The sequence below is a fragment of the Ursus americanus genome, chromosome 17, assembly GCF_024610735.1.
Source record: "Ursus americanus isolate L20-20 chromosome 17, mUrsAme1.1.p, whole genome shotgun sequence".
NCBI lineage: Eukaryota > Metazoa > Chordata > Mammalia > Carnivora > Ursidae > Ursus > Ursus americanus.
Window position 1 is genome coordinate 5198586 of NC_142143.1, and position 25092 is coordinate 5223677.

General features: G+C 56.6%; 1 protein-coding gene across 3 annotated transcripts in view; it reads right to left on the reverse strand.

Moving 5' to 3' along the window:
- PARVB (parvin beta) overlaps positions 1-25092 on the reverse strand; it is a 98089-nt gene that overhangs the window by 37725 nt on the left and 35272 nt on the right. For all 3 annotated transcript variants that reach the window (XM_045779623.2, XM_045779624.2, XM_045779625.2), the window contains exons 2-3: positions 13801-13890; positions 11074-11144 (exon numbers count right to left, since the gene is read on the reverse strand). In XM_045779623.2, coding sequence (XP_045635579.2) covers positions 11074-11144; positions 13801-13890 — 161 coding nt within the window. The remainder of the gene's footprint in view (positions 1-11073; positions 11145-13800; positions 13891-25092) is intronic.

The window sequence follows — 25092 nt, forward strand, 5'->3', positions numbered from 1 at the left end:
AGGAAGACCTGCCCCATCCCTTTGTTCCCCACCCCCGTACCCGCCCCCCCTGCCCCGGCCACCAGCAACCTGGCTCCCGGCAGGAATGCCCTCCTCCTCGATCCCTGAATCCCACAAAGCTCTACCATGGTCCCTTTATCAGCAAGTTTACAGTGATTTTAGGCACCAAGTGACAGTATTCCACTCACCCGCTATTACTAAGCACCTGCCTCATGCCAGGCGGTGGGGGCAAAGGTGTCCGCAACCTCCGGGAGTCGACGCTCCAGCTGGGAGGTGGGCAGAGATGAATCAGCAGCACGAGTGGGGGAATGGCAAAAGCCAGGCCGTGGAGGCGCAAAGCTGTGCCCCTGACGTCTCAGGGACGGTGGGGGCGTTCAGAAGGCGAACCTGCAGCGGGCAGGGCAGGAGGGCCGGGTGGCCCCCGGGAGCCAAGCTACAGCCCACACCGCCTCCATCCGGGCTGGGGTCACAGAGAAGCACCTCTCCCTGCGCTGCTGATGGTCCAGGGCACAATTCCACATACCACACTTTCTCGGGACAGAGGATGGGGATGCTTGCTTCTCCCCGGAGACCAAGAGACCTGGAATGCCCCCTACTGTGCTTAAGGCTGCCCCCAGCGCCTAGACCCTGAGTCCATTCCCACAGCCACAGCCACGGAACTGAGCCCCCGTGTCGACGCCCCCCCCGCCCCATGGGAGCCTGTTCTGGCTGCTTGATGAGATTTTACTGGTGTGTATTTTTTGCAAAATGTGTCATTTAAACTCAAGAGATAAAAAATGAATGTGGGGACAGAAGGCTCAGCAACCCTAGCCCCTATTTTTGGTCTTCAGTGCCCTCCCCCACCTGGTTCCCCTCTCTGGCCAGCCTGATTCCTCACCAGCTTCCCACAGTCCTCCCAGCCTGCCCTGCTGCCGGCCTCCCCTGTCCTGCACCCCCTCACCCGCCCCGGTCGGCCAGCCCGCACCTCGCAGCAGCCACGAGGGGCTGGTCCTTGCCACCCCCCGCCCCCCGCCAGGCGGACTGAGTGCTCCCTCAGGCCAGGGATGGCACTGCTCCTTCAGCCTCCCCCACAGCACCCAGCAAAGCCCCGAGCCCTAAAGGAGTCATAAATACCAGGTAAGTGACGACTCGTAACATTCCTCATGTTGTCTATAATTTTTGGCTACTAGCTTTAAAACGATTTTGTAGGCAGAATTTTAAAATGTCCCCTAAGATCCCAGCCTGCTGTGTACAGGCCCCCATCACCCCTGGGACTATGAAGATGATGTCTTGTACCCCATGACGAGGCTGTTAGAGGACCCAGCCGACCTCAAGAAAGATTATCCAGGTGGCCTGCCCGAAGCACATGAGCCCTTTGAATCTGGATCTAGAGGTCAGAGCCTCCAGGCCGCAAAGGGGAAGCCCAGGGGAGAGCCACCTGGGGAGGGGAGGCCTCTAGGGGCAGAGAGCTGAGGCTTCCCGGGGCCTCCAGAAAAGAACTCAGCCAGGTGTCACCCGGAGCAGAGAACCCAGCCACACCGCTGACCTGCAGAACTGTCCCTAATAGCCAGATGCTGCTTTAAGCAGCTGAACTGATACCTGGTTACCCACCAACAGAACACTAATACGAAGGGCATTCGCCGTCACAACTTCCAAGCCTCAGCCTCCTAAACAAGCACCACTACCACCACCTACAAAACCCGGTGTGCGGCCCGTGCCCGGGGCCCACGCGTGAGGCCCAGCACCCCGCCCACCCCGAGTTTTGGCTGTGTGACCTGAAGCCAGTCACTTAACCTCTCTGGCCCTCAGAGTGCTTCGTTAAAAAGAAGACAAACCAACGCCTACCCCTGTGTTTGCTGCGTGACCCAGCAACTCCAGTTCCAGACGTTTCTGCTGAGGCACTAATCCAAAAGTGCCCCCTAGACGTTTACTAGCTCTGGAACGATCCCCAATTTTGTGCAGGGAAAGCTACATACACAGAAGACAAGGCCTGAAGGGACACAAATAAAAGAAAATGACCACTGCCTTCTGTCTGATTTTTGTCTTCCAGGTTTTCAGCGGTCTGTGCGGCTGTGGTAGTTAGAAAAAGGAATAATAAATACCCTTTAAAAAAATCGCTATCCAGATGGCTTCTCTGCAGAAATTGACAAGCAGCACCTAACACGCATGTGGCAATCCAAGGGCTCCCCGACAGCCAAAACAATCTCGAAGAAGAAGAAAAATGTGGAGAACTCACACCTTCTGATTTCAAACCAACCAAAAGCCTACGGTAATAAACACGCAGGGTGCTGGCGTAAGGACAGACACAGAGACCAGAGGATGCAATTGAGAAGCCGCCGATCGCCGTCCCACTGCAGTCCACCGAGAGCAGTAAAGACGCTAATTCGATTCAGCAAACGGGGCTGGGACAACTGGGTGTCCACGTGCGAAAGAGGACACCGCACGCAAAAATCAACTCGAAATGGATCAAAGACCTCAATGTAAAAATGAATACTATATAAAAGTCTTAAAAAGCAGAGTCAACCTTCATGAACTTGGATTAAGTAATGATTTCTAAGCTACGACACCAAAAGCATGAACCACAAAAGAAACAACAGATAAACGGGACTTAACACTAAAGACTTTTGTCCTTCCAAAGATGCCAGCAAAGGGGCGCCTGCGTGGCTCAGTCAGTTAAGTGTCTGCCTTCGGCTAGGGTCATGATCCCAGGGTGCTGGGATAGAGTCCCACGTCCACGTCAGGCTCCCTGCTCAGCGGGGAGACTGCTCCTCCCTCTCCCTCTACTCCCCCCACCGCTTGTGCTCTCTCAAATAAATGAATAAAATCTTAAAAAAAAAAAAAGAGAGAGAGAGAGAGAGATCTACAAGAAAGTAAAAAGATAACCCACAGAATGGGAAACGGTTCTGCAAAATCCTCTGAGAAAGGGTTTGTACCTAGAATGTGTTAAGTACTCTTAAAACTCAACAACAAAGAGACAGCCAGTTTTTAAATGGGCAAAAGATCTGGGGAGACATTTCTCCAAAGAAGCACCCACGTGCCCAATGCATGAAACGATGGTCAATATCACCACAATTAGGCAAACGCAAGTCAAAACCATGGTGAGATACCATTTCATACCAACGACGGTACTGGAATTAAAAAGACATACAATAAAAAGTGTTGGCAAGGATGTGGAGAAACTGGAACTTCTCCCACGTCACTGAAAGCATATAAAATATTACAGCCACTTGCAGCACAGTCTGGCAGTTTCTCAAAGGTTAAACACAGATTTCTCATCTGACCCAGCAATTCCACTCCCAGGTATGCACCGAAAGACAATACCGAAAACACGTGTCCACGCAAAACCTCGTACATGGATGTTCAAAATATCCACTATTCAAAACAGCCAAAAGGCAGACACAGCCCACGGTCCATTGACAGATGAATGAGTAAACACAGAGTAGTCTATCCACACAGTGGAATATTATTCAGCCATGAAAAGGAATAAAGTACTAACACCTGCTACGACGTGGATGAAACATCCGAACACTACGCCAAGTGAAAGAAACCAGTCACGAAAGGCCATATATGGTATGATTCTCCTTATACGAAATACCCAGAAATCGGCAAGTCTATAGAGATAGGATAATTCTGCAGAGACGGAGTGGCTGCCAGCGCGGGGACGGGGAAGGAACAGGGACTGCCTGTTGATGGGTGTGGGGTTTCACTCAGGAGTAACTGAAAATGTTCTTAAATTGGTTGAGGCGATGGCCGCATGACTCCAGGAGGGGCCTCGTCACCCCTGAACTGGATGGTATGTGAATCACATCTCCGTAAAGCACTTACTCGATTCATCTCTGGACTGCAGACGTTCACCCCTACTTCTGCAGGGCCGTCCTGAGGATTCGTGCGATGGCCTCGTTGGCAGTTCTAAGCGGCTACAGTGATCTACACAGATGTTAGGGTGACCATCCCTGGTGCTCTCTGCGTATGGAAAGCTCTTCTCTGATTTACTCAGCATAACCAGCAGCACCTAGTATAGGCCAGACACCACCCCAGGCATGGGAGATACAAACATGACCTCAGCTCTGCTCCACATGGGGCCGTGAAGGCGTCACAGCTGCATGCTGGGAAGGCCACATGCAGGAAGGGTATACACAGGAGGACAGAGGAGCCCGGCCCATCTCCTCCTCCCTCGGCTACTAGAAAGAGCTGGTTCCCACCCTACCGGGAGTCTAACACCCTGCCACTTCTGATCTTATCTCTGACCACTGTCCTTGTTCATGAGGCTCCTGCCACACTGCCCTCCTTGCTGGTCTTTAAACACACCAAGTCCATGCATACCACAGGACCTTTGCACTTGCTCTTGCCTCTCCGGTGACATTCTTGCCCTAGGTACCAACAAGCAGCTCTTGGTTCAAATGCCACCTCCCTGACCAGCATACCCAGAACAGAGGGAGAGGAAGCCACCCTGCTTCTTGTTTGAGCCTCCTTCAAAGCACTCATGGCCACCTGACCATACATTCATTCACCAAATCTGTCTCCCCAGCTGGCCTGTCTGCTCCACAAGGGTTGGGCCTTTGTTTGGCTCAGTGACATATCGCCAGTGGCTACGCTTGCAACAGACAGACCCACAGAAGGTGCTCGAACCACCTACAGCATTGCCTACAGACCTGGGCCAGTCTCTTGGGCACGCCTCGCCCGGAGCTCGGTCCTGCCGGTGAACACACGAGACACCACTTCTGCCACGAAGAAACAAAAACTTAAATATCCCATCCAATCACTGACCTGAACGATTATAAAACAGGACAGAAAGGGTTGAAGCTCCCACTCCCCACAACAGGCCACGGGGGTCAGCTCTGGGAAGCCAAAGCTACCCGGCACCCAATTTCACCGCCGCCCCCACGGACATGCACTGTCCTCCTGGACACCACAACACACCGCCATTCTATCCCCCCACCCCCACCCCGCTCGCCTGTCTTAATCCTGTTTCACGCAAGACTTTTCCAAGATAGCACCAATCATTATTTCTCGGACGTGCTCATTTGCAAACCCCAAATCCTGCAAGCAAATGTCTAGGACACACATTAATGATGCCCTTGGCACGTATGTTTTACAGGCTTGCCTTAAGCAGAATAAACAATTACTTTTCCTCTCGTTCCTTCTGAATGATAATCAGGACCTGTGGGCTGTCTTCCCCAAAGCTATGACAGCTATGTTTTAATCACTTCCAAACAGGCTCGTCGCTGCTCAATCCACTGACGCGGGCTTGACTGCACAGGCGGGGGGCCGGCTGGCGGGACACATCACAGGGGCGTCTCCACGCGGCTCGGGCGTTAACAGCACCGCCTTCCGCCCAGAGGATCATTTTTCTGCAGCTGATTTTCTTCATGGGGACACAGGGAGGAAGCAAACAGAGCTTCACAGCCAGGAAGAGTCTTGTCCAATAAACTGGGAAATGAGATGTGAAATCTGCTCATGGGGAGAACAGGGTACCCCGGGTAACAACACGGTCAGCTCGCCTTGGACCCGTGTGCTTCCGAGCGCGCAGGCCTTTCTCCGGCTCTTCATTCTGGAAAGCATGACAAGCGCCACGCTGTCTTTCGAGGAATCATTAACAACATAAAGTGCCTCATCTATAAACTGCAATCTGCCCAGGCCGCACGAGCTGTTCGCCCAGTAGTACAGGGAGCTTCCGGAGGATGCTAGAGAAAACGCCTGCGGCACAAACACCAGCGAGAGGACGTGGCAGGAAGTCTTTCAGGCTCTTGAACCCGCGGGACGCTCGTGCCCACTTCCCAGTTCCCACGGCAGGCCTGCCCCTCCCCTGCCCCCTGCACCTGCCACCGCGCCTGCCAGACAGCGGTAAGGCGGGATAACTCGCCGGATCCGCTGCGCCCCGCACGCCGCCACTGTGCTCCCACTTTTGTCTGGGCCCAGGTTGGAATCAAGGAAGCCGGATGCCAGGCGCACCTTGCGCCATCCCCCCCTAACGCCCCAGTATGCGAAGAGACGCTCAAAGAGAATTTCTGAATGAACCACCTCATTCTTCATGCCTGGCTTAGCCGGAGCCAGCGCTCTGTTTTAGAGGAAGCAGAGGGCAGCTCACAATATTTGAAACAGTGACAGTCCTGCCGTAGCGGGGTCAGCGGGGCTAAGTCTACAGAGGGAGACAGGACAGGGGCCAAGACAAGAGGTAAAAAAGAGCAGAGGACAGAGAACAGAGCAAGAAAACAAGGGGACTGACCGTGCTGCCTCAGAGCTGTCCCGCGGGTGCCCAGAGGGTCGGGGTGTCGGCCGACCTCACCCCTGAGCTGCTCAGGCCTGTGTGTGGTCCACGCTCCCCACCGAAAACGCCCTTTCTGAGCAGAATCCCTGCAAAGGACCACTAGCAGGCCTCCTCGGACGTAATCAACGAGCAGCGTGGACAAGGAACGTCCACGGTAGAAAGGGGTGTGAAAAGCAGTTAAGAACCACGCAGGTCGAGTGCATGGAGGTGTTCTGTTGGAATCACCAAGACTGGCCATCCACCTCCGGTTCCCAAGGGGGGCTCCTGGGACCACCTGTGTCAGCATCCAATTCACAAGGACCCCTGACCCTCGCCCCATACTCCCAGAGCCCCTTTCCCAAGATTCAGACTCTGTAGGTCTGGGGTGTGGCAAAAAGTCCCGCCTAGTCCCTCAGCCACACGCCCCTTACAGGTGGTTCTGACACACCACCTCACACCCTCACCACTCACCTTGCCAGTGGGGATCTGCACCGCTGTGTGCGGGCACACCTCCGGGCACTGGGGATTCGGCAGGGAGCAAAATCTGACACTCACTGCACAGGCTTCCGTTCAAGAGGGAGGAGACAAGGAAGTGTACCGTTCCAGGCCAGGGAAAGCCGGGGTGAGAAAACCAGCCAAGGCAAGGAGGGGGGATGCGGAGTACAGGGGCAGGGCGGGCGTGGGCTGGAGACCGTGTCTCCGAGGACGGAACATCGGGAGAACACAGACAGGTGGAGAAGAGTTCTCCGTGCTGGGGGCGGCAAGTTCACAGGCCAGGTGCAGACTCTAACCTTGCCCGGAGCACAGGCTGGCCTGGGCCTTGGCCTCTGGGTGGTGGTCTCTAGTCCCTGGAGCGTCCTGCCACAGGGTTTACATGGGGGCCTTGGGCTGGCCAAAAAGGACCAACGTGGCTTAGGGTGAAGGCTTTGGGCCACACTCATCGCCGGAGACAGGCTAGTCCCCAGGGCAATGAGTCATGCCTACGGGATGGCACTCTGGACCATGAGGCTCGGGGACCTTCCCTGGCTAGCGCTGCTCAGAGAATACTGTCATATCATTGCCAGTGAGTGACGCGGTCCACGATGCCACCAGGAGACACCTGGAAATGCCACGTTCGGTGCCCTCCCGGGCCTGCCCTAGGTGCCTCCTCCCCTGGCTGACTTTCACCTGTATCCTTTCACCGTGATGAACCCTAACAGCAAGTATCATTCGGTGAGTTCTGGGAGTCTTCCTAGTGTCACACCTACAGGTCGTCTTGGGGACCCCAAACTTGTAATTAGTGTCAGAAGTGAGGGTGGGCTTAGGGGGCCAGCCTCCCTCACCTCACATCTGGGTGGACTCAGCAGCAAGCCAAAAGGGGAGGCAAGAAGTGACACAGGCTGGGCTTTCCTCCCTCACACCCCACCCCCAGGGACAGGCCGTGGTGCTGGCCTCCAGCCCCAGGAGAGGATGGTGGGCTGACCCTCCCAGCTCCCCCCTAACTCTGCACACACGCCGCTGCGGCCTTGGGACCACTATTCCCCCAGCGAGGAGAAGCTGGTGCTGACGGCAGCAGACCCTGACTCAGGGGTACGCCCAGGCCCCACAGCCAGCACCCCACACGCGTGGCGAACATGAGCGAACCGAAGGGCAGCCGAAGCTCAGCCCTGGCGTCCCCCATGCCACCACCCGCCCATGTCTCTGTTGAAATAGGCTGATTGGTGAGAACTAATGTTTCCCACCCACCCCTCCACGCAGCCGTCACAGCGACTAACAATCCCCAGCCAGCCAACCCGGCACGGCCGGCCCACTTGCTGTGTTCACGCTTACTTTGGAAAAGGCTGGAAAAAGTGAAAAATAGGCTGCCAGCCTGCCTCGAGATGCTGCCTGCATCCTGAGCAGGCAGAACCTTCCAGAAACTGCCCGTCTCCTGGCACAGGTACTCTAGGCTGGCGGGACGGCCAGAGGAGCAGACGGCTCGGTGTCTCACAGCTGGCCCTTCCAGGAACCCGGCAAAGTCGCAAGGCCCGCCCGGTGCGGCCCAGGTGCTCAGCGGAGCCAGCAGGGGAAGGCAGGTGACCTGGCCTGGTGTCTTCGTTTCCTACGGCTGCTCTAACAGACGACCCCAGATTTGGTGGCCCACACAGCACCAGAGTATTGTCGTACAGCCCTGGAGGTCAGAAGTCCGACACTAACTGCATCGGCCGACGGTCACGGTGTCGGGAGGCCTGGCTCCTTCTGAGGCTCTAGAGGAAAATCCATTTCCTCACCTCTTCCAGCTTCCAGACGACGCCCGCACCCTTGGCACCTGGGCCCTTCCTGCACCTTCCAAGCCCATGACATAGCACCCGCTTCTGTCATCATGCTGCATCTTCACGTGCGGGCCAATCTCCCCTGCCCCCCTCCTCTAAGGACCCTTGTGCCGGCCCTAGGCCCACCTGGGGTGACCCAGGATCATCTCCCAAACCAAGACCCCTGCGTTACATCCGCAGACTCCCTTTTGCCACCTAAGGAGGTAATAGTCACATGGACACCTTGAGGGGTCATGTCTCAGCCCACCACCCCTGGGTTCCCCAGAAAGGGAGCCCAGGGCCAAGCTCACTGCTGCTCCCTTGCTGGGGTGGGGGGCAACCCCGGGCTAGCCAGAGTGAGCGGGAAGGGAGGTGAGGCAGGTGAACCCCTGAGCTGACCACAGCTTTGGGAGAAAACCCGACAATGCTCAGCCATGCAGCCCCCCGCCTGTGCAGCCACGGCCCTCCCACCACCTGGGGGAGGAAGTAAGGGAGAGGCTTTCATTCTCCTGTGCCTTCTGGTCCTCCGTCCTACTCTGTCTGATGGGGCGCGGACCTGCCCGTGCTGCCAGCCCCTCTAATCAGCACACCCCGTACTCTGTAGTCTGGCCCTTCAGCCGAATCCAGAATCCAGAAGAGCTGGAGTGGCCGAGCCCACACGGGTCCCATGGGGCTGGCCCCAGATGCGAGACGCTGCGGTCCCCTCCACGTGGGCTGATGAAGGACATGCAGTGGACCAGCCCTCACCCTGCGGGGCCGAAACAGCCTGCAGGCTCGGGAGTCACAGCAGCACAACAGAGGCCGGGCGGGGGGGGGGGGGGGGGCAGGTGAATCCGAGAGGAGCATGAAGCAGCCCCCATACAGGAGGAAGGCGATCTGTGTACCTCACTACGTCCAGGGCCCGGCATGGCACCCAATGTTCAACCCGGCCTCCGTGAACAACGTGCTGGATGCCTAGACCCATTCAGACCTGCACACGTCACTAACAGGTGTAATCTGACGGGGTGGGGGGGCGCAGTGCCTCTCCCCTCTGTCCTCGTGTAACGTGAGGACAGCACCAGCTCCCCTGAGGGTGTTTCAGGAAGGCAATGCTTGTGAGCTCTCCAGCTTTGCTCAAACGCCGAAGAAGTTACAAAGCCGAAAGGTGTCTGTGGCGGTTAATCCTAAGTGTCAGCTGGACTGGGCACAGAAGGCCTGGACACCGGATCCCACATTCCTTCTGGCTGGGTCTGCGAGCATGTTTCCAGAAGGGAATAGAATTTAACCGGCAGACTGAGCAAAGCAGAGGAGCCTCTCCCGACGTGGACAGCACGGACGGGCCTCACGCCATCGACTGAGGGCCCGAACAGCACAAACATGTGGAGGAAGGCGGGATTCACCCTCCTCCACCCCCGGCCCCGGCCCTCCTGGCTCGCCCGCCTCGGAACCACAGCTCCCGCTCTGCTGGGTGTGCGGCTGTGGACAGATGGGGGGCTCCAATCACGCGAGCCGATCTGTCACGATAACTCTCCTAGGTGTAGACAGATAGATGGACCCGTTCTATTAGTTGTTTCTCTGGAGAAGCCCGACAGACACAGTGCAAACCCTTCCTATTACTGAAACGTTCCCCCGTAACAACAAGACGGTCACTTTCCTCACCAACAATCTTGTGTTCAGAGTAGCAGAGTAAACATTCGAGGGGAAAAAAATTCTTAATAAAATAAACCATGTAACTTCAGTTGTTAAGAATCAACATTTTTGGGGCGCGTGGGTGGCTCAGTCGTTTATAAACATCTGCCTTCAGCTCAGGGCGGGATCCCAGGGTCCTGGGATCGAGCCCCACATCAGGCTCTTCTGCTGGGAGCCTGCTTCTTCCTCTCCCACTCCCCCTGCTTGTGTTCCCTCACTCACTGGCTGTCTCTTTCTCTCTCAAATAAATAAATAAAATCTTAAAAAAAAAAAAAAAAAAAAGAATCAACATTTTTGGGGTGGGCCCTAACAAGGGCCTTTCCAAGGTCAATTTTTACCAGGATACAGTTTGGCAAAGGCTTTCCTGATCCTGCATCAGCCCCCGTGAGAAGCGGTTCTGCGACGCCTCGGGTCCGACGGCGCTGGCTAAGATGGAGAAATGTTCGGAAGAGCGCTTCTAATAGCCTATGTCTGTGGCATGGACTGTCACAGACAGCGTCCTCAGAGCCCGGGGGCTACCTGTTCCGCCTCAGGCTGCAGAAGGGAAAGGTGTTCCACAGCCGCCTGCTCTGGTGCGGAGCTGGGTCTCAGGGGCCGAGGATGTGGCCAGCGCCTGAGCTTTTGCTCGTCCACCAGGGGGATTAACTTTTGAAGCCCCACCGTGGTTTAGATCAGAACAATCAACACGGCGATCGCACTCAGACACGCACAGACGCCACAGATAAAGCGTCACTCTGAGCCGGGTCTCAGAAACCAGGCTAAGGAGACAGAAGCTGCCCTCCCGTCGCAGCTTCCCTGACCCCAGGGACCAGCTCTGGGGCTCGGCCCCTCACCCTCCGCCCCCCCACCCAGCCCAGCCGTCTGCCCACCGCAGCCCAGAAGGCAGGCGCTGACCTAGGGGTTCCTTACCTTGACCAGCTCCTTGAATTTGGGGTCATCCTTGGAGGTGGGGTCAATCATCGTGCGCTCCTCGTTCTCCTCTGCCGGGGAAGAGAGTCGCGGTCAGCACAAGTGGGCGTGGCAGGGCTGCGGGGACGGCCGGCTCCCCTTGCCCCCAGTAGGGGAGAGGGACCGAGAGCAGAGAAGCCAGTCATTTTCTCAGTGGCTCACACACTGTGAGGACCGCACACACATGGGCTGAATCGGACCCGTGGGAAAAGGTCCCAGCAGCCACTGTTAATAAATACATACACTGAGAAAGCTCCCTGCTACGTAAGATAGTACGGACCAAAAAATAGGAAAAAATAGCAAAAAAGAGGGGGTGATGATGTTTCACGATAAAATGTGTTCATCCCCGTTCTATTTGTTAGCCATTTTTCCTCCACGTTCAGGCCTCAATCTACGGACGGTGGGGCCCAGGAGCCGCTGCAGAGGGGCTGGCGTGATAGGGAGGAAGAGGGGCTACGTGCAGGAAAGCCCCCCTGGCGGCCTGACACCATCCAGAACAAAACCGACCACTACCCGCACAGAAGACAGTGTGGAGGTACCGCTGACCGCATAAGGGGATGCGGAGGGGGAGGCCTCGGGACCTGAGCAGGGGGTGGGCCCGCAGGACACACAGGTGGCAATGACCAGGCTCCTGGGGCCCAGGCAGACTCCCACGGAGCTTGGGCCCCTGTCCATGCCAGTGGGAACAGAATGGCTTTGAGCGGACTGACTTCATAACAGCAAATTTTAAAACCTGAGAAAGTGGAAAACTATTTTCGGAGTCACGCAGATCTGATGCTCAAAAGGGACACTCCAGGTAACACACAGGAGACCACACACGGGTCTCTTGGGATGTCCCTGCTAAGGCCCCCAGCAGCATCCCAGTGCTCCTGGGACCAAGGCCAGCACCATCCACGGGCACTCTCCACTCTCCAGCCCTTTTAGCCTTCCCTTGCTCCTCAACAAGCCTCACCACTGCCTGCCACAGGACCTTGGCACATGCTGCTCCCTGTCTGATACGCACTTCCTCTACTCCACATCCCTTTCACCTTTCAGATCTCAATTCCAGGTGCTGACCAGGTCAGTCCTTATCAAAGTCACATGAACTTCAGGGACAAGCGGAACCTTATGGAAAAAACAAGGACACCAACTCCCTTTGCCCAAGAATGGCTATTTATATAGATGGCAAAACGAGAAGGGTTAGGGCCCAGGGAAAGGCAAGTTTGAGGCATTATCAACAAAACAACAGCCTGCCATGTGTTTAGGATAAGACTTCTAGCCCTTCCGTTAGTCTAAGTCAGGGCTCTCAACAGGAGCAACCGTGTCCCTCCCCCACCCCAGGGGGCATGTAGCAATGTCTGGAGACATTTTTGGTTGTCCCAGCTGGTGGCATCTCGTGGGTAGAGGCTGAGGAAGCTCAAACCCACAAGATACAGGACAGCCCCCACGGTGAAGAATGACTCAGTGCCAGATATCCACAGGCCAAAGTACAGTATCCTGTTCTGTGCCCAGCTAATTTCCAGACGCATGAACAAGTCCCCAGGTTCCCCTTAGAGAGGGTCACCCAGGAGCAGGCACTTCTGCCGGACTGAAAGCGACCAGCAACAGCAAAAATGAAGAGTCGAGCTCTTCCAAGAGGAGAGAGGGGTCACAGTGGACCCCAGCAGGATCCCAGGGCCCTCATCCAGCACTTGGCTTCAGGTCCAGCAAGCTGAACCTGTGTTTGCATTTCTCCGCAAGCTCCTGCTGGCCTGGCCTGGTCGTGGAAACCACAACGGAGGAACCAACCAGGACTTCCCTTTGAACCAGGGTTTGGAAATAAGCGGAATGTTCCACAACCGCCTTTCAGACTGTTCAGATCCCAAAACATGCTTTAAGAAAAATGTGTCCAGACTGTCACCTCATCAGTGCTGGCTGTGATGTGGTCCCAAGGAGGTGGGTGCAGGGGCCTCCACCACTTGGTGGGTCCTACCCAGCAAGCCCACGGCCTCGGGACAGTTCTGGCTTGTGCAGAGATTAGGGTGTATTAACTATGCTTCTTACTTTCTGTATTTTCGAATGCTTTGACACCTCAGAGCCTGGGGACCTGGAGACACTGCCCCTCCCAGGGCTGGCCAGTTCCCAAGACAGCCAACAACTCCCCTGTGACGGCCTCTGATGCACAAACCAAACAACCCAGAGCCCGCCCCCAGCCGCCACCTGTTTTACGGGCTCTCACACTCCCAGCCCACAAGCCCCTGCCCTCATCCCCCCAGGGCCTGACACAGACCACTCAGGAGAGCGCCTAGAGCCCCACGAGATTATCCTAACCAGCCGGTCCACACCTGCCTACCCTGCCCCACCCAGTCCTTCCCACGAGAAAAGAAAGGCCACGCCTTCCCCTCACTCCTGCCTCCTGCCCAACCCCGGGGTGCCCCCACCTCGGGAACTGTGCTAGTAACAAGCTGTCTTTCCAATGGTGCTCAACTCTCGATCCGTTGGCCTCATTGTACGTAACTACTAATACACCTGGCGTGTGAAATCAGACCGGCAGAAGCTTACAAAGGAAGACTGGGCTTTCTTTCCTACCGACTTTTCTGAACGTGACCTTGAGCTAAGAGCCCAGACTCTCGGATGCCACCTGGCCATCCCTCTGGTGCGCCTTCTCGGCCTCACCAACCGCAGGAGCTCAGCGGCGTCACGACAGGGGGTTGGCAGAGCCCACGGTACCTAGCAGGGTGTCTTCGGGGTGGATATCCGCCGAGGCGGGGGACATCGGCGAGTTGATGGCATGTCTGCCTTCTTCCTGCAGGTCACTCACTGTCGAGAAAGGAAAACAAGGGTCAATGTCAATGGAGTACCGTGGCCTCGCATGTCAGCAGCGGAAACACAGGAATCAACTCCTGCTTTTTAAGCATTTAACAAACATTCCTAAATGGCCTGTCGCCCAGAAAGAGTCCGAGCAAAAATGCTCCAAACCGAGAATACGTTCTGCAGTGCTTGCCTCTCGTGCCAAGTAGTTCCCGATACCCGCCAAGCCCTGCCAGGCTGTTTTCGCTGCTCTTTGGAATACATGACTAAGACACGGAAGCTTCTAGATGCTTCCAGATCCGCCCAAGGCTGCTGAGGTGGACAATGCTGGAGTCGCAGCGACAGGGCCTGAAATGGGGGGCTCTCCCCTGCTCCCTGGAGAGCTGTGTCCTCAGCCATGGGATCCGGGGGTGGAGGCCGCTCCCAACACGCACACAGGCAAGTCCTGAATTTAGAGCGATGTTTTTGTTGACGGGCAGGTTTAAGGGAAGACTGATAGCAGGTAATGGCCAGCCCTGGGGCACTAGAGCATGCAACAGATCTAACAAACCCAACCCGAGGCTTCAAGCTGGAGGCACCATGACCTGCGGTGTGGACAGCACCAGCCCCTGCGTGTGTGTGTGTGTGTGTGTGTGTGTGTGTGTGTGTGTGTGTGTGTTGGGGGAGCACTCGATAATCACAGGGTTCAGAGAGCTACAGGATCAGAGGCATAGCATGAATGCCAGTGGCAGAAAGGATCCTTCGCCCCCCAGGAATGTGCCTCGAATCACATCTACCGGGGGCACCACCAGGACCCCCGGGGACCAACACCCTCGCCCTGCCACACTGTTTCCTCTGGCGCCCAGCTACTCCAGGGACTCCAGCCTCCAGTCCCAAGACCTGACTCAATGGGTGGGGCCTGGGCACCTGCTGCTTTTGACAGCCCTGGTTGAGAGCTCTGGGCCACAGTCCCCAACTACATGCCATGGACTGGCCTCCCCGTCGGTGTCACCCACGTGCCCGGGCCTTCTCTTCCGGTCACACCGCCTATCCCGGGCATGTGAGGAGTAACCAAGGGGACAGAGCCTGATGGCTTCAGAGCAGGCAGGCTGGGGCAGTGCCCCCAACTCTGCTAGTGGTGCGACCCCAGACAAGTCCCACTCACCCCTTGGGGCCCCTGGGAGGACGAAATGATGAAGGTGAGGTCTCCAGCCCAGAGCCAGGCACACAGTGGGCTCTGCGGATGGCCGGCCCTCCGCCCCGCACGAGGACGCCCGCGTCTCACACAGGGGAGGCCCTGAGACGAGGCTTTTTACAAAGTAAACTCTCACATCCCCATGTCCCCGAGCAGCACGATTCACCAGAGGTGGCAGCACCCCAAGAGCCCACTGACGGGAGAGTGACTGAGCGAGATGCGATCTGCTCCTCCAACAGGACACCCCTCACCCGTGGAAGGGAAGGCCACTCTAACACCTGCTACCACACAGATGGACCTCGAGGGTAGCACGCCGCGTGGAACAGTCACAGCAGGACGAACACAGTGAGGGACCCAGAGTCAGCAAATCCTCAGACAGAAAGTCGAATGGCAGGAGAAGGGGAGTTTGTGTTTGACACAGACGGAGTTTCAGTGAGGACGACAAAAAGCTTCAAGAGATGGTGGCGGTGACTGCACCACACCGAGAACGGGCTTCGTGCCACGGAAGCGCACGCTCACGAAGGGTTAAAATGATACATTTTATGATATGTATGTTTTACCAATAAAGGAAAAAAAAAGAAGGAAGGGAGGGAGGGAGAGAGGGAGGGAGAGGGAGAGGAAGGGAAAGGGAAAGGGGAAGGGAAGGAAAGAAAAAGCAGACCCTCTGCCAGCAACATCCCGGTCTGGATGTTGGAAGCCGTCCCATGGTCGGCCCCGCGCACGCACACCCCCTAATCCCACACCCCCCTCCCCAGGGCGCATCCTAGGAACAGACCGCACACACGGCCGTCTTTTTATCCGCAAACCCCTAGCTTAACTTCATGCGAGACGCATGCAGACGCTCAGCACCTTCGAGTGGGATGACGCACAGGGGGGTCTGTGAGACACCCCCGCCCTGCCCCCAGCAATACTCCACAGACGCCCCCGGGGCCCGGCCAGCTCCGAAAGCAGCGACGGCATTTCAGCAATCGCTTTTACTATGTGATGAGTTACGAGGAGCACCTTAGCCAGCAGAAAGCTTCCAAAGGCAGAGAAAGGGAAGTGGAAAAGGGGATCTTGCACGCAAGTCATGTACACACGAAGCGCGTACTCCTGAATCGGTCAGCGGGTGTATGCGGAGACCCTGAACGCCTAAGTTCCATTTCCCAGGTGACATCACGGAAGGACAGAGAGGCCGGGGGGGGGTCCCCTTCAGGTCCAGGTGGTCGGGGATGTGGTTATGTTCACAGCCCAGGAAAGAAGAAAAGGCGGAGGGAGGCACAGGGGGCTTCAGGGCACAGGTGAGCCATGCAGGTGAGCCATGAAATGCACCTGTAACGGGTCATCCGCTCAGCAGGACACAGGCCGTGCGCCAGAGCGACCGGGAGGAGGGCGGAGGGGTGGACACGCGGAAATGCTTCCAGGGGGCCCTGCTGCCTGATCTCAAAGACACGGGGAGAAACGAAACAGCATTTTCAAAGCACAGAAATTGGGTCACATGGAAACAGAGAAATTTCCACTCCGCCCTTGAACATCAAAGATAACACTAAACAGGACCCGCGATTTCTCGACCTTATAAACGAGAACTGCTCTCACAGAACCGCCCAGGCTCTGGTTCAACAGCACATTCCAAGCAGCCTGTTGTGTGCAAAGCTCTGAGGGAAACAAGGACAGACGCGATGGTTACGAGCCCGGGTCAGAGCTGGGGGGGAGTGAATCCCACTTGACTACACGCAGGCCCGTGGCCCGGAGGGGTCCCTTCGCCTCAGTGCCCCCATCTGTAACGTGGGGTAACAGCAGTATCTGCCTCACAGGGAGTTCTGAGGAGTGAGACCATGAATGCTCAGCTCCTGGGTCAGAGCACAAGCTCTGTGAAGGGGAGGAACGGAGGTGAGAAACAGGCTCCAAGAGAGGGACAAAGGGAGGAAAGAGTGACGAAGGGGAAGGCGTGGCTCTCCCGCATCCCAGGAAGAACCAGGGAAGGCTTCCTGGAGGAGGAAGCAATTGAGTACAGCTTTGAAAGACAGCAAGAATCTGGAGCGGGGACTTTGGGAATCTGTGCAAAGCATACGGGTGACAAATCAGAGCCTGGACTCTGGAAGTCCACCAAGCAGCCCCATCAATGCTGAGCCACGGGAGGGTTCGAGACAGACGCCTCTTCAGGACTCTCTCACAGCCTGGGTTCCCCAGGGGACACAGCCCCATCGCTGAGGACCTTTCTGTCTATATCTTCCGAGGGTCAGTCTGACACTTGGAAGGAGGGGCTCCTCTTGAACCATGGCTTCTCCCCAAGGACCCCACTCTGCCAGTTTAGTGGCCTTCTGTTAATCCCTGGAATGTTCTGGTTTTTAAAGTACTGGTCCGTTTGCCAGAAAGCCGAACACTTCAAAAATGCAAAACGCCGGCTGCCTTGAGTCACGGAGAAAGATCTGCTGGCCTGGGAGAGCCAGCGTCTGGTGTGCACAACGGGTGTGGGCGTTCCAACAGACAGGGGCTCGATGCCACGAGGCTGAAGACTCACTGATTCCCTGAGTGCGCACCATGGTTTTGAGACGAATGCCCTTGTCCACATAAAACCAGCCAGCCAGCCATGAGGAAATCGATAGCAAAGGTTCCCACTGCACCCAAGTCCATCTCCCAGGGGTGCCGCTGCGTGGCCGTGGGCTGCACAGGGGACACGGGGCTGGGGAAAAGCCAGGAGGTTGAGAGGAAGGACGGAGCCCAGGTCAGAAGACAGTGCCAAGGCGGGGGGGGGGGGGGTTCGATAGCACAAGTGTCCCTCTGGGGACGGCTACCCCTCACTTGGCCAGGGGCAGGGGGCAGACCGGGACATGCAGACAGCAGTCACCAGTCTTATGAGCTTTCAAAAAAGCTCAAATTAAGGGTTTAGTGTGGAATCTCCCAATTTATAAATGTAAGCAAATTGTTCCAATTCTGTGCGCCAACCAGGGGCCATCGGATTGCAACCTCAGGTTGCAGTGTATGCACAACCCACATTCCTAGCCATCTGTGGGAAGCAGACAGAGGGCCGCTCATGTTTCCGGAGTACCTCCTATGTGCCAGGCACCTTTCATGACATCCCTTCATCGTATCTCCTAACAAGTGAGGGAGCGGCTGGGTCCTGGGCTGGGCAGGCACCTGTTACGTGAGAAGGCACCTGATGTACACCCCACAGTGAGCCCCAGAGTCAGGACTGAAGCCGGTTCTACATGGTCTTGCACCTCACTATGCCCAGCTAAGTCCTACGCACCTTCAAGCCTCAGCTTATTGGCAACCTCCTCCAGGAAGCCCTCCTGGGTGCTCCCTTCCCACACTGGGCTCCTCTCTGCCTAGCTCACGTCACACAACTGTCCGACTTCCTCTTTCCTGGACCGTCTGCCCACCCCCACCAGCACTAACTCAGCTCCTGCACACTGTAGGTCTTCACATTTGAGGAGCAGTGCAACGGAAGCCTTCGAACCCTGGAGCCAGTCTGCTGGTTTCAGATCCCGGCTCGACCACCGACGAGCTGATCCTGGGCAGGCTACTTATTTGCTCCGTGCCTCAGCTATCATCTGTGAAATGGGGGCACCCCTCGGCGAGAGATTACAAGACTCAATGAGGTGCTGGCATGCAGTAAGCACTCAATAAATGCTAGCTTTAGCATCTGTTGGATCGATGTATACAGGCTGTTTCCAAAGCCCGTTCCTTTTCCCTCACCCCACCCAAGGACTGGGCAAGGCTTAAAAAAAAAAACAAAAAACAAAAAAACACCTCTCCTGCCTGGAATTACAAGCACATAAAAAGGAAGAAAGAACTGGAAACTATAACCTCAACACTTGACAGCATCTCATAAAGAGCCTGCCATTTACACTCCAGGCCAAATGCAAAGGTTCCATCTTTGATTTTTTTTTAATCTTTTCCTTTGTATGGCTTTCATTTATTTATTTAGACCCAAGCTCTTTCCAAAAACACAGGCTTTTAGGCACCTTTTTTTTTCCCTTTGACATTCCTGGGCACGCACGCCCTGAAAGCGTCTGGCTCACGGAGCAAGGTCACCGTCAGGGACGCGGGGGTCTGAACACACAAGGCTTCTCGGCCTCTCGCTCCACAAGAGGCGCCGGGGCAGGACGGGGGATCACGACGCACCCCCTGCAAAGACGGGGTGCAGGGAGCCTATGGGGGGCTCACCCGCAGGGCTTCGTGGCGGATACAAAGGCCTGCCGAGGGGTGGGCCGCGGCCTCGGGTGCTTAAGTGGTGACAATTCCATTTTCTGACATTTCAACACAGCCGTGATGTTTTGCCACCTGTGGGGACTTTTGACGCCATGTCTACGCTTCCTGGTTTTTGTGCAGAACAAAAGATCAGGAGGAGAATTTTCAGCAGCGCCACGGGAACCAGACCAAAGAGAAAACCCCCACAAAACAGTGCGTCCCCTGATCCACGTCTACAGGGGGAACCAGAAAACGCCAGGAAAGCTGCCTCGGCTCTGGACGCTTACGGGTCCCGGTCAAGACACTTCCACTCCCAGGTCGGGCAGGTCCTCAAGGGAACGGAGCGGTCCTCGGAGTTGCCAGGAAAGCAAAGGGAGGGTAGAGGCACCGAGTCCCCCCCACGGGCTGGGCTAGGGCAGGCAGGGGGACAGAAACCTCTCGGTGCCTAGGAGGATCCAACCGTGAGGCTTTCCCGGCCTCTGCCCCACAGTGAGGGCTTCCGTCCGCACTCAGAGGGGTCATTTCTCTGCCGAAGTCAGAGTTGATCAGAATAATGAAATCCATCAGCCGTGTGTGAGTCCCACTGTTCCGCTCGTGAAGATCTCACAGCTCCATTAAAATCAGGCCCAAGGAAGATGTCACGCAGAGCAGACTGCTGGCGGGGGGGGGGGGGGGGCGCCACTCTTTCTGACCTCCGCAGACACTGGCGTTCACTGCGAGCTAGGATCACCACGCAGGGTCGGCAGTTCTTTCTGGAGCTACCACGCTTGCAAAGGCCTTGAAGTGTGAGGCCCGGTCTTTCCCAGGAGGTTATGATGTCCAGGTTCAATCTCCACGAGTCTCAGGATTCTAGCGGATGGACGGCAGCATCTGGCCTGGGGTCAAAGGCTGTGGGAGCTGACGGCCCCCGCCCCGAGGAGAGCAGCCGCCCTTCCCAACCGGGATGTGGGACAAGAGGGAAATGACTCTCAGCGACCGATCGGCGAGGGAAAACGTGCCAGAGAGAGCCTCTTGACCTTTAAAGTGGCAGATCCGGTTTGTTTTCACTGCGGCACGGAATCTGGCCCCGTCACGAGGATGCCGGCCCATTGTAACGAGCTCGCTGTATTTACGTGAGTTTAACTCACGGTAATTTCTCAGCTGAGGAGTGTCGGAAGCGCACAGACAACACCACAGGAATAAGAAAGTCCCGTGACTGTGGCCCACGCCGTAAGGACGGCTCAGCCTGACATCTCCTTTATGGGGTTTGCTCTGCTGGGGCTCGAGGTTCCATCCCATTTCTCGAGACGAAGTAAGTTTCGAGGCTAAAATAAATGTGTGAGCATTTCAATAAAGCGAAATCCAAAGGAGGTCGGCAGGTGTTTCTGACCCCCACGCGGCGCTCGCAGCTGAAGGTCTGTCCCACTGAAGCAGCAGCGAGCCTCGGGGTCGGCAGGCTGCGGATCCCACGGACGCCGGTCGAAGGCCACCTCCGTGTCGGCCCTCCGCCGGGCACTAAGGGGACAGGAGAACGAGACCGACGGGGCCTGCTCTCAGGCCGCCGAGAGGGCGGTGCCGGCAGCAGACGGAGGGGAAGGTCGTGCCTGGCCCTTCCGCCCCACAGCCTGGCCCAGCGCCTGGCACCGAGGAGGCTCTGAAGGAGTAAACGTACGAGCCCCACAGTGCAATACATATCGTGGCGCTTTCAAAACAAGAAAGCAAGGTATTTATGCAAATAGCACAATCAGAAACTCCGAACTATGTATTTCTAGGTGTACGCGTCTACATTCGTGGAGAAAAGGAAAGGCTCCACTCCAAAATGACAAGAGCGGTGTCACTTCTGGAAGGGACGAGGGCGGAGGGACGAGGAGACGGGAAGGCTGGGCCACAACCGTGTTCCTACATTATTGTGAAATGAAGTCAAAAGAAGGACAACAAACAGACACTCTGGTAGGAGCCTGTGCCCCGAACCCCGCGGGCTCGGCCCGAAGCCCGAGACAGCCAATCCTACAGGGAAGGAGGCCTGCCGGGGCCTCTCGAGGCCGCAGAGCGTCCAGGCCCACATGTGGGGGGGCTCCATCCGCCGTAGGACGCAGCCCTGGGGCTTCCCCGCAGGACGGCCTGCATGAAGAGAGCTGTGTCTGCTGCGGACCCCGGGGACGTCACAGAGGGCCACACGCCCATGCCTTCATGTGCGGGCAAGAGAGAAGCGGTGAGTTTGGGGGTGAAGGAACGGCTCTCCCCCAGGCAATTCTGTCATCCCCTCCAGGCTCCGGGAAAGGCCTTCTGCTGGATGCGAGGCATCCACACAGCTCAGAACCTTGGAATCCCCCGTCCTCAGCACCATCCGAAACCCATTTGCGACTCCTCTGATTTTACTGAATGGGTCATTCCATGGCCTCTGGCTTAGGGGACACCAGGGAAGGGTGTGGTTGCCTGGGTCGGCCTGGGAAAGGTGTGGGAGGGAAGCTGAGGGGTCACATCCTCTGGGAACCCTGCAGGATGAGACAGGACCGACCCTGAGACAACACCGTGGATACCCCAGTCACCACCCGGACACCAGTCATGTCCCCTCCCACCGTCCGCCGGAGCCCTCTGCTAACCAGGCCCCTCCTGAGCACTCAGGCAGGCTTCCAAACTTCAATGCATAGGATCGCCTGCGCTAACAGGCAGATTCTGACCCCTCAGGTCGAGGCAGCGTCCAAGACTCGGTGCCAATAACCAGCCCCAAGGCGATGTTGCTGATGCCGGGCCAGACCTAACTTAGAAGACATTATCAAACCCCACCAGCTCCTGAAATCCACACCGGCGAGGGACTTTCGTGCTCCTTTCAGAGATGGATACAGGGGCCACGTTTCAACAACTCTCCACCTGGCCAGCACCTGGCACGGGTGCTTCCCTCCCCAGGAAGGAAGGACATTTACTGGGCACACCTCGTAAGTGCTGTCATGCGAAGCTCCCCCCACAGACGAGGTCTAACACAACGTGCCACGTCCAAGCTGGCCTGGCCACTTAGGGATGGATCTGACCCACGCAAGGCCTGCAGTTCTCCAAATCACATCATCTTCCCGCTTCCGGTGGGATCAGAGGGAAGCACAGGCCATTTCCTGCCCATGGGGAGAACCCAGAACTTCATTCCTTCTCTGACTCCCTGTTCTCGATCTTGAGCCGAAGGCGGGGCTGCCTGTCTCCGCAGCAATAATGAATGAGTTCACTTACCACCCTGGCTTCTCCCAAGACCCTCTTTTCCAAAAGGCTGGTTCCCACACCCTAGGAAAATGGGTTCAGTAGCAGAAATCGGGGGGCCGGGGGGGAGGGCTTGGGATTCTCCAGGCAACACTGCCAGTCTCAGGGGACACGGCAAGCAATCTGGAGGGGGAGAGAAATTGAGAGAGGGAACCTCGCAGCACAGCCCTGACCACGCGAAGCCACTGCAAACGACAGCCTGATTCTGGAGCCAGAGGCTGAAGATGAAAGGCCCGCAAACACGTCCATATGCAAAGAACACAGAGGGAGGAGGCAAGATGCTGGGCAGGACCCTCCTCAGATGCAGCATCTTGTATCCTGTCCCTGGGGCAGCCGCGGGCAGAGGGGAGGAACCTGCCACCAGGACGGCCACTCGGCCTCCCATGGGCCCTGCCGTGGCCTCTTCCCTTCTGCAGGTGACCGTCCTGAACTCAGCTGTTTCTCCTCCCCAGCACCCCGTCACCTTCTTCTGGTCAAACCAGAACCCAGCCTTCCCTTGGAGGGAACCAGCATGTACCCCCCATTCTCAGGAGTTACAATCCAGGTGGGGACCTGCTCCCAGCCCCAGTGTGGAGCCAACGGGCACGCTATACTCCCCGAAACACAGGTAACACGCCAGGAATGGGCTTGGCCTGCTCAGAGCTACAAGAAGATTGCACTGGGAACGCAGAATGAGACAGGCACTTTTCCCCAGTGACCTTGATCCAGCAAAGACGCAGGTGGAAGCTCACTATCATCCTACCACCGAACAGAACCTGGAAATGAAGGCACTGGATCGACAGACCGCAGAGAACAGTTTAGCCACACCGTTTGTGTGCTGGATCAAGCCTTACCTGAGGCCAGCCACTGGTGGCCCCTTCTGTCAAAAGTCACCAATGAATTCCATTTTGTTCTTAATCCACTGAGTTTTCTGTCATTGGCAAACGGCGTTCTCTCTGATGCAGCCGTCCTTCCGACACGCAAAGCTAACCACGTCCCTGGTGTAATCCACAAGACGGCTCCCGCCAGCTCCACAGTAAAACACGACCCCCCCCAAACACTTGATGAACAGTCCCCACCCCTCATCAAGCTGCAGCTTCCGCCTTCTGCACTCCCCTTTGTAATGAGGCCTTCCCAAAACTGCTCATGTCCCACATCGCTGCCCCAACTGTCCCCACCACCAGAGATGCCCTTTCTATAGGGCTAACTCCACCCCACCCCCAGATTAGACAGGAGAGCAGTCTCTCTGCACTCAGGCCCCAGACAGAGTGAGGGCTCCTCCTCCGGCTTCCTACGGCTCCCCTTGCCCATGACAACGACAATCCTTTACCCCGTCAGTGTAGCTGTGGGGAGGGCCTGCCTCCCCGCCCCCACCCAGGAGTGCATGGGGGCCGGGCGCTGCTCAGGACCACAGCCTCACAGCCTGCACAAAACCTGACGTGTCATCAGGACGCAATAAACATTTGTGGGACCGAAGAGTACGTGTTTACGTAGACGAAAAGGAGCTGAACAGGGAATTTAGATAAGAGACACAAAGTCAGGAGAACGGGGAACAGAATGTTCTTGCAAAACATTCCACCTCCAGCCACTTAATTGGGTGGAAAAGGAGAGTTTCCATTAAGGCTTACATTAGCCTGGCAGTCGTGGGTCACCAAGGACCCAATTACTGGGATGTGGCCGCACGGAGGGAGAGGGCTCAGAGGAAGGGCTCTGCTCTGCAGTTAGGGACTTAGCGGGACAAGCTGCCTCTGGAGCAACAAAGCTCGTCGGCTGGGGCGTGTGCCGCGACCAGCCACCTGCCGCAGGCATCCAGGAGAGAGGCCAGCGAGAACAAAGCCATCCACCCGTCTCCGGGAAAGCAGGTCTTCTGGATACCAAAAGTTACTTAAGTATAAATACAAAAAAGGCTGGAGCTCAGAAGCTGATGTCAAACAGACAATTCCCCGGCCCAGATCAGGCCTTTTCTTCCCCTTTGCCCCGGGTGATCAGAAAAAAGGCGAGGACCACAGCAAAATGAATTGTCTGCGGGAAGGAGAATAGGAAGAAAGACTTCCAGGTGAACGTGAAATGTCAGGTTTACCATATAAACCACCTGGCGAGCAGAAACCAGGACACGGGAGGGGCGCGGGCCTCTTGCTCATAAAGAATGACTGATCCTGTAGGGACAAGGGACAACGGCGGCTCAGGCGGAGAGCAAGTGGGTCAGCTTATTTGAGTCACCTACCAGATGCAGCAGGTAGAATCCTCGGGGGCCGGAGACGGCGGCTGGAGCCGTGCAAGGCCGGGCGTCTGCTCTGGTCTCTAAGGGTCTCGGCTCCCAGTCCCTCCCTTCCAGTCCACCTCCCACACTGTCTCAAGACTTCGTCCCCAGAACACAGCCCATCAGGTCATTCCTCTGCCCACAGACCATGCCCACCTTCCACTGCCTCCCCACACAAAGCCCAAATCCCTCCCCATGGCATCGCACACCGACCCTACAAAGGGTCCCTCATCCAAAGCCCCCCCAAGCCCAGGGCAGGTGCCGGTACAGGCGGAATAAGAGAACACACAGGCTCTGGAGGTCCGTCACACAATGACCTCGGGCACGGGCTTCGTCTCCTTCTATCTTTTACTGTCTTTCCACTGCAGGGGATAATAACGAGGCACGATCCTAAGGTTGT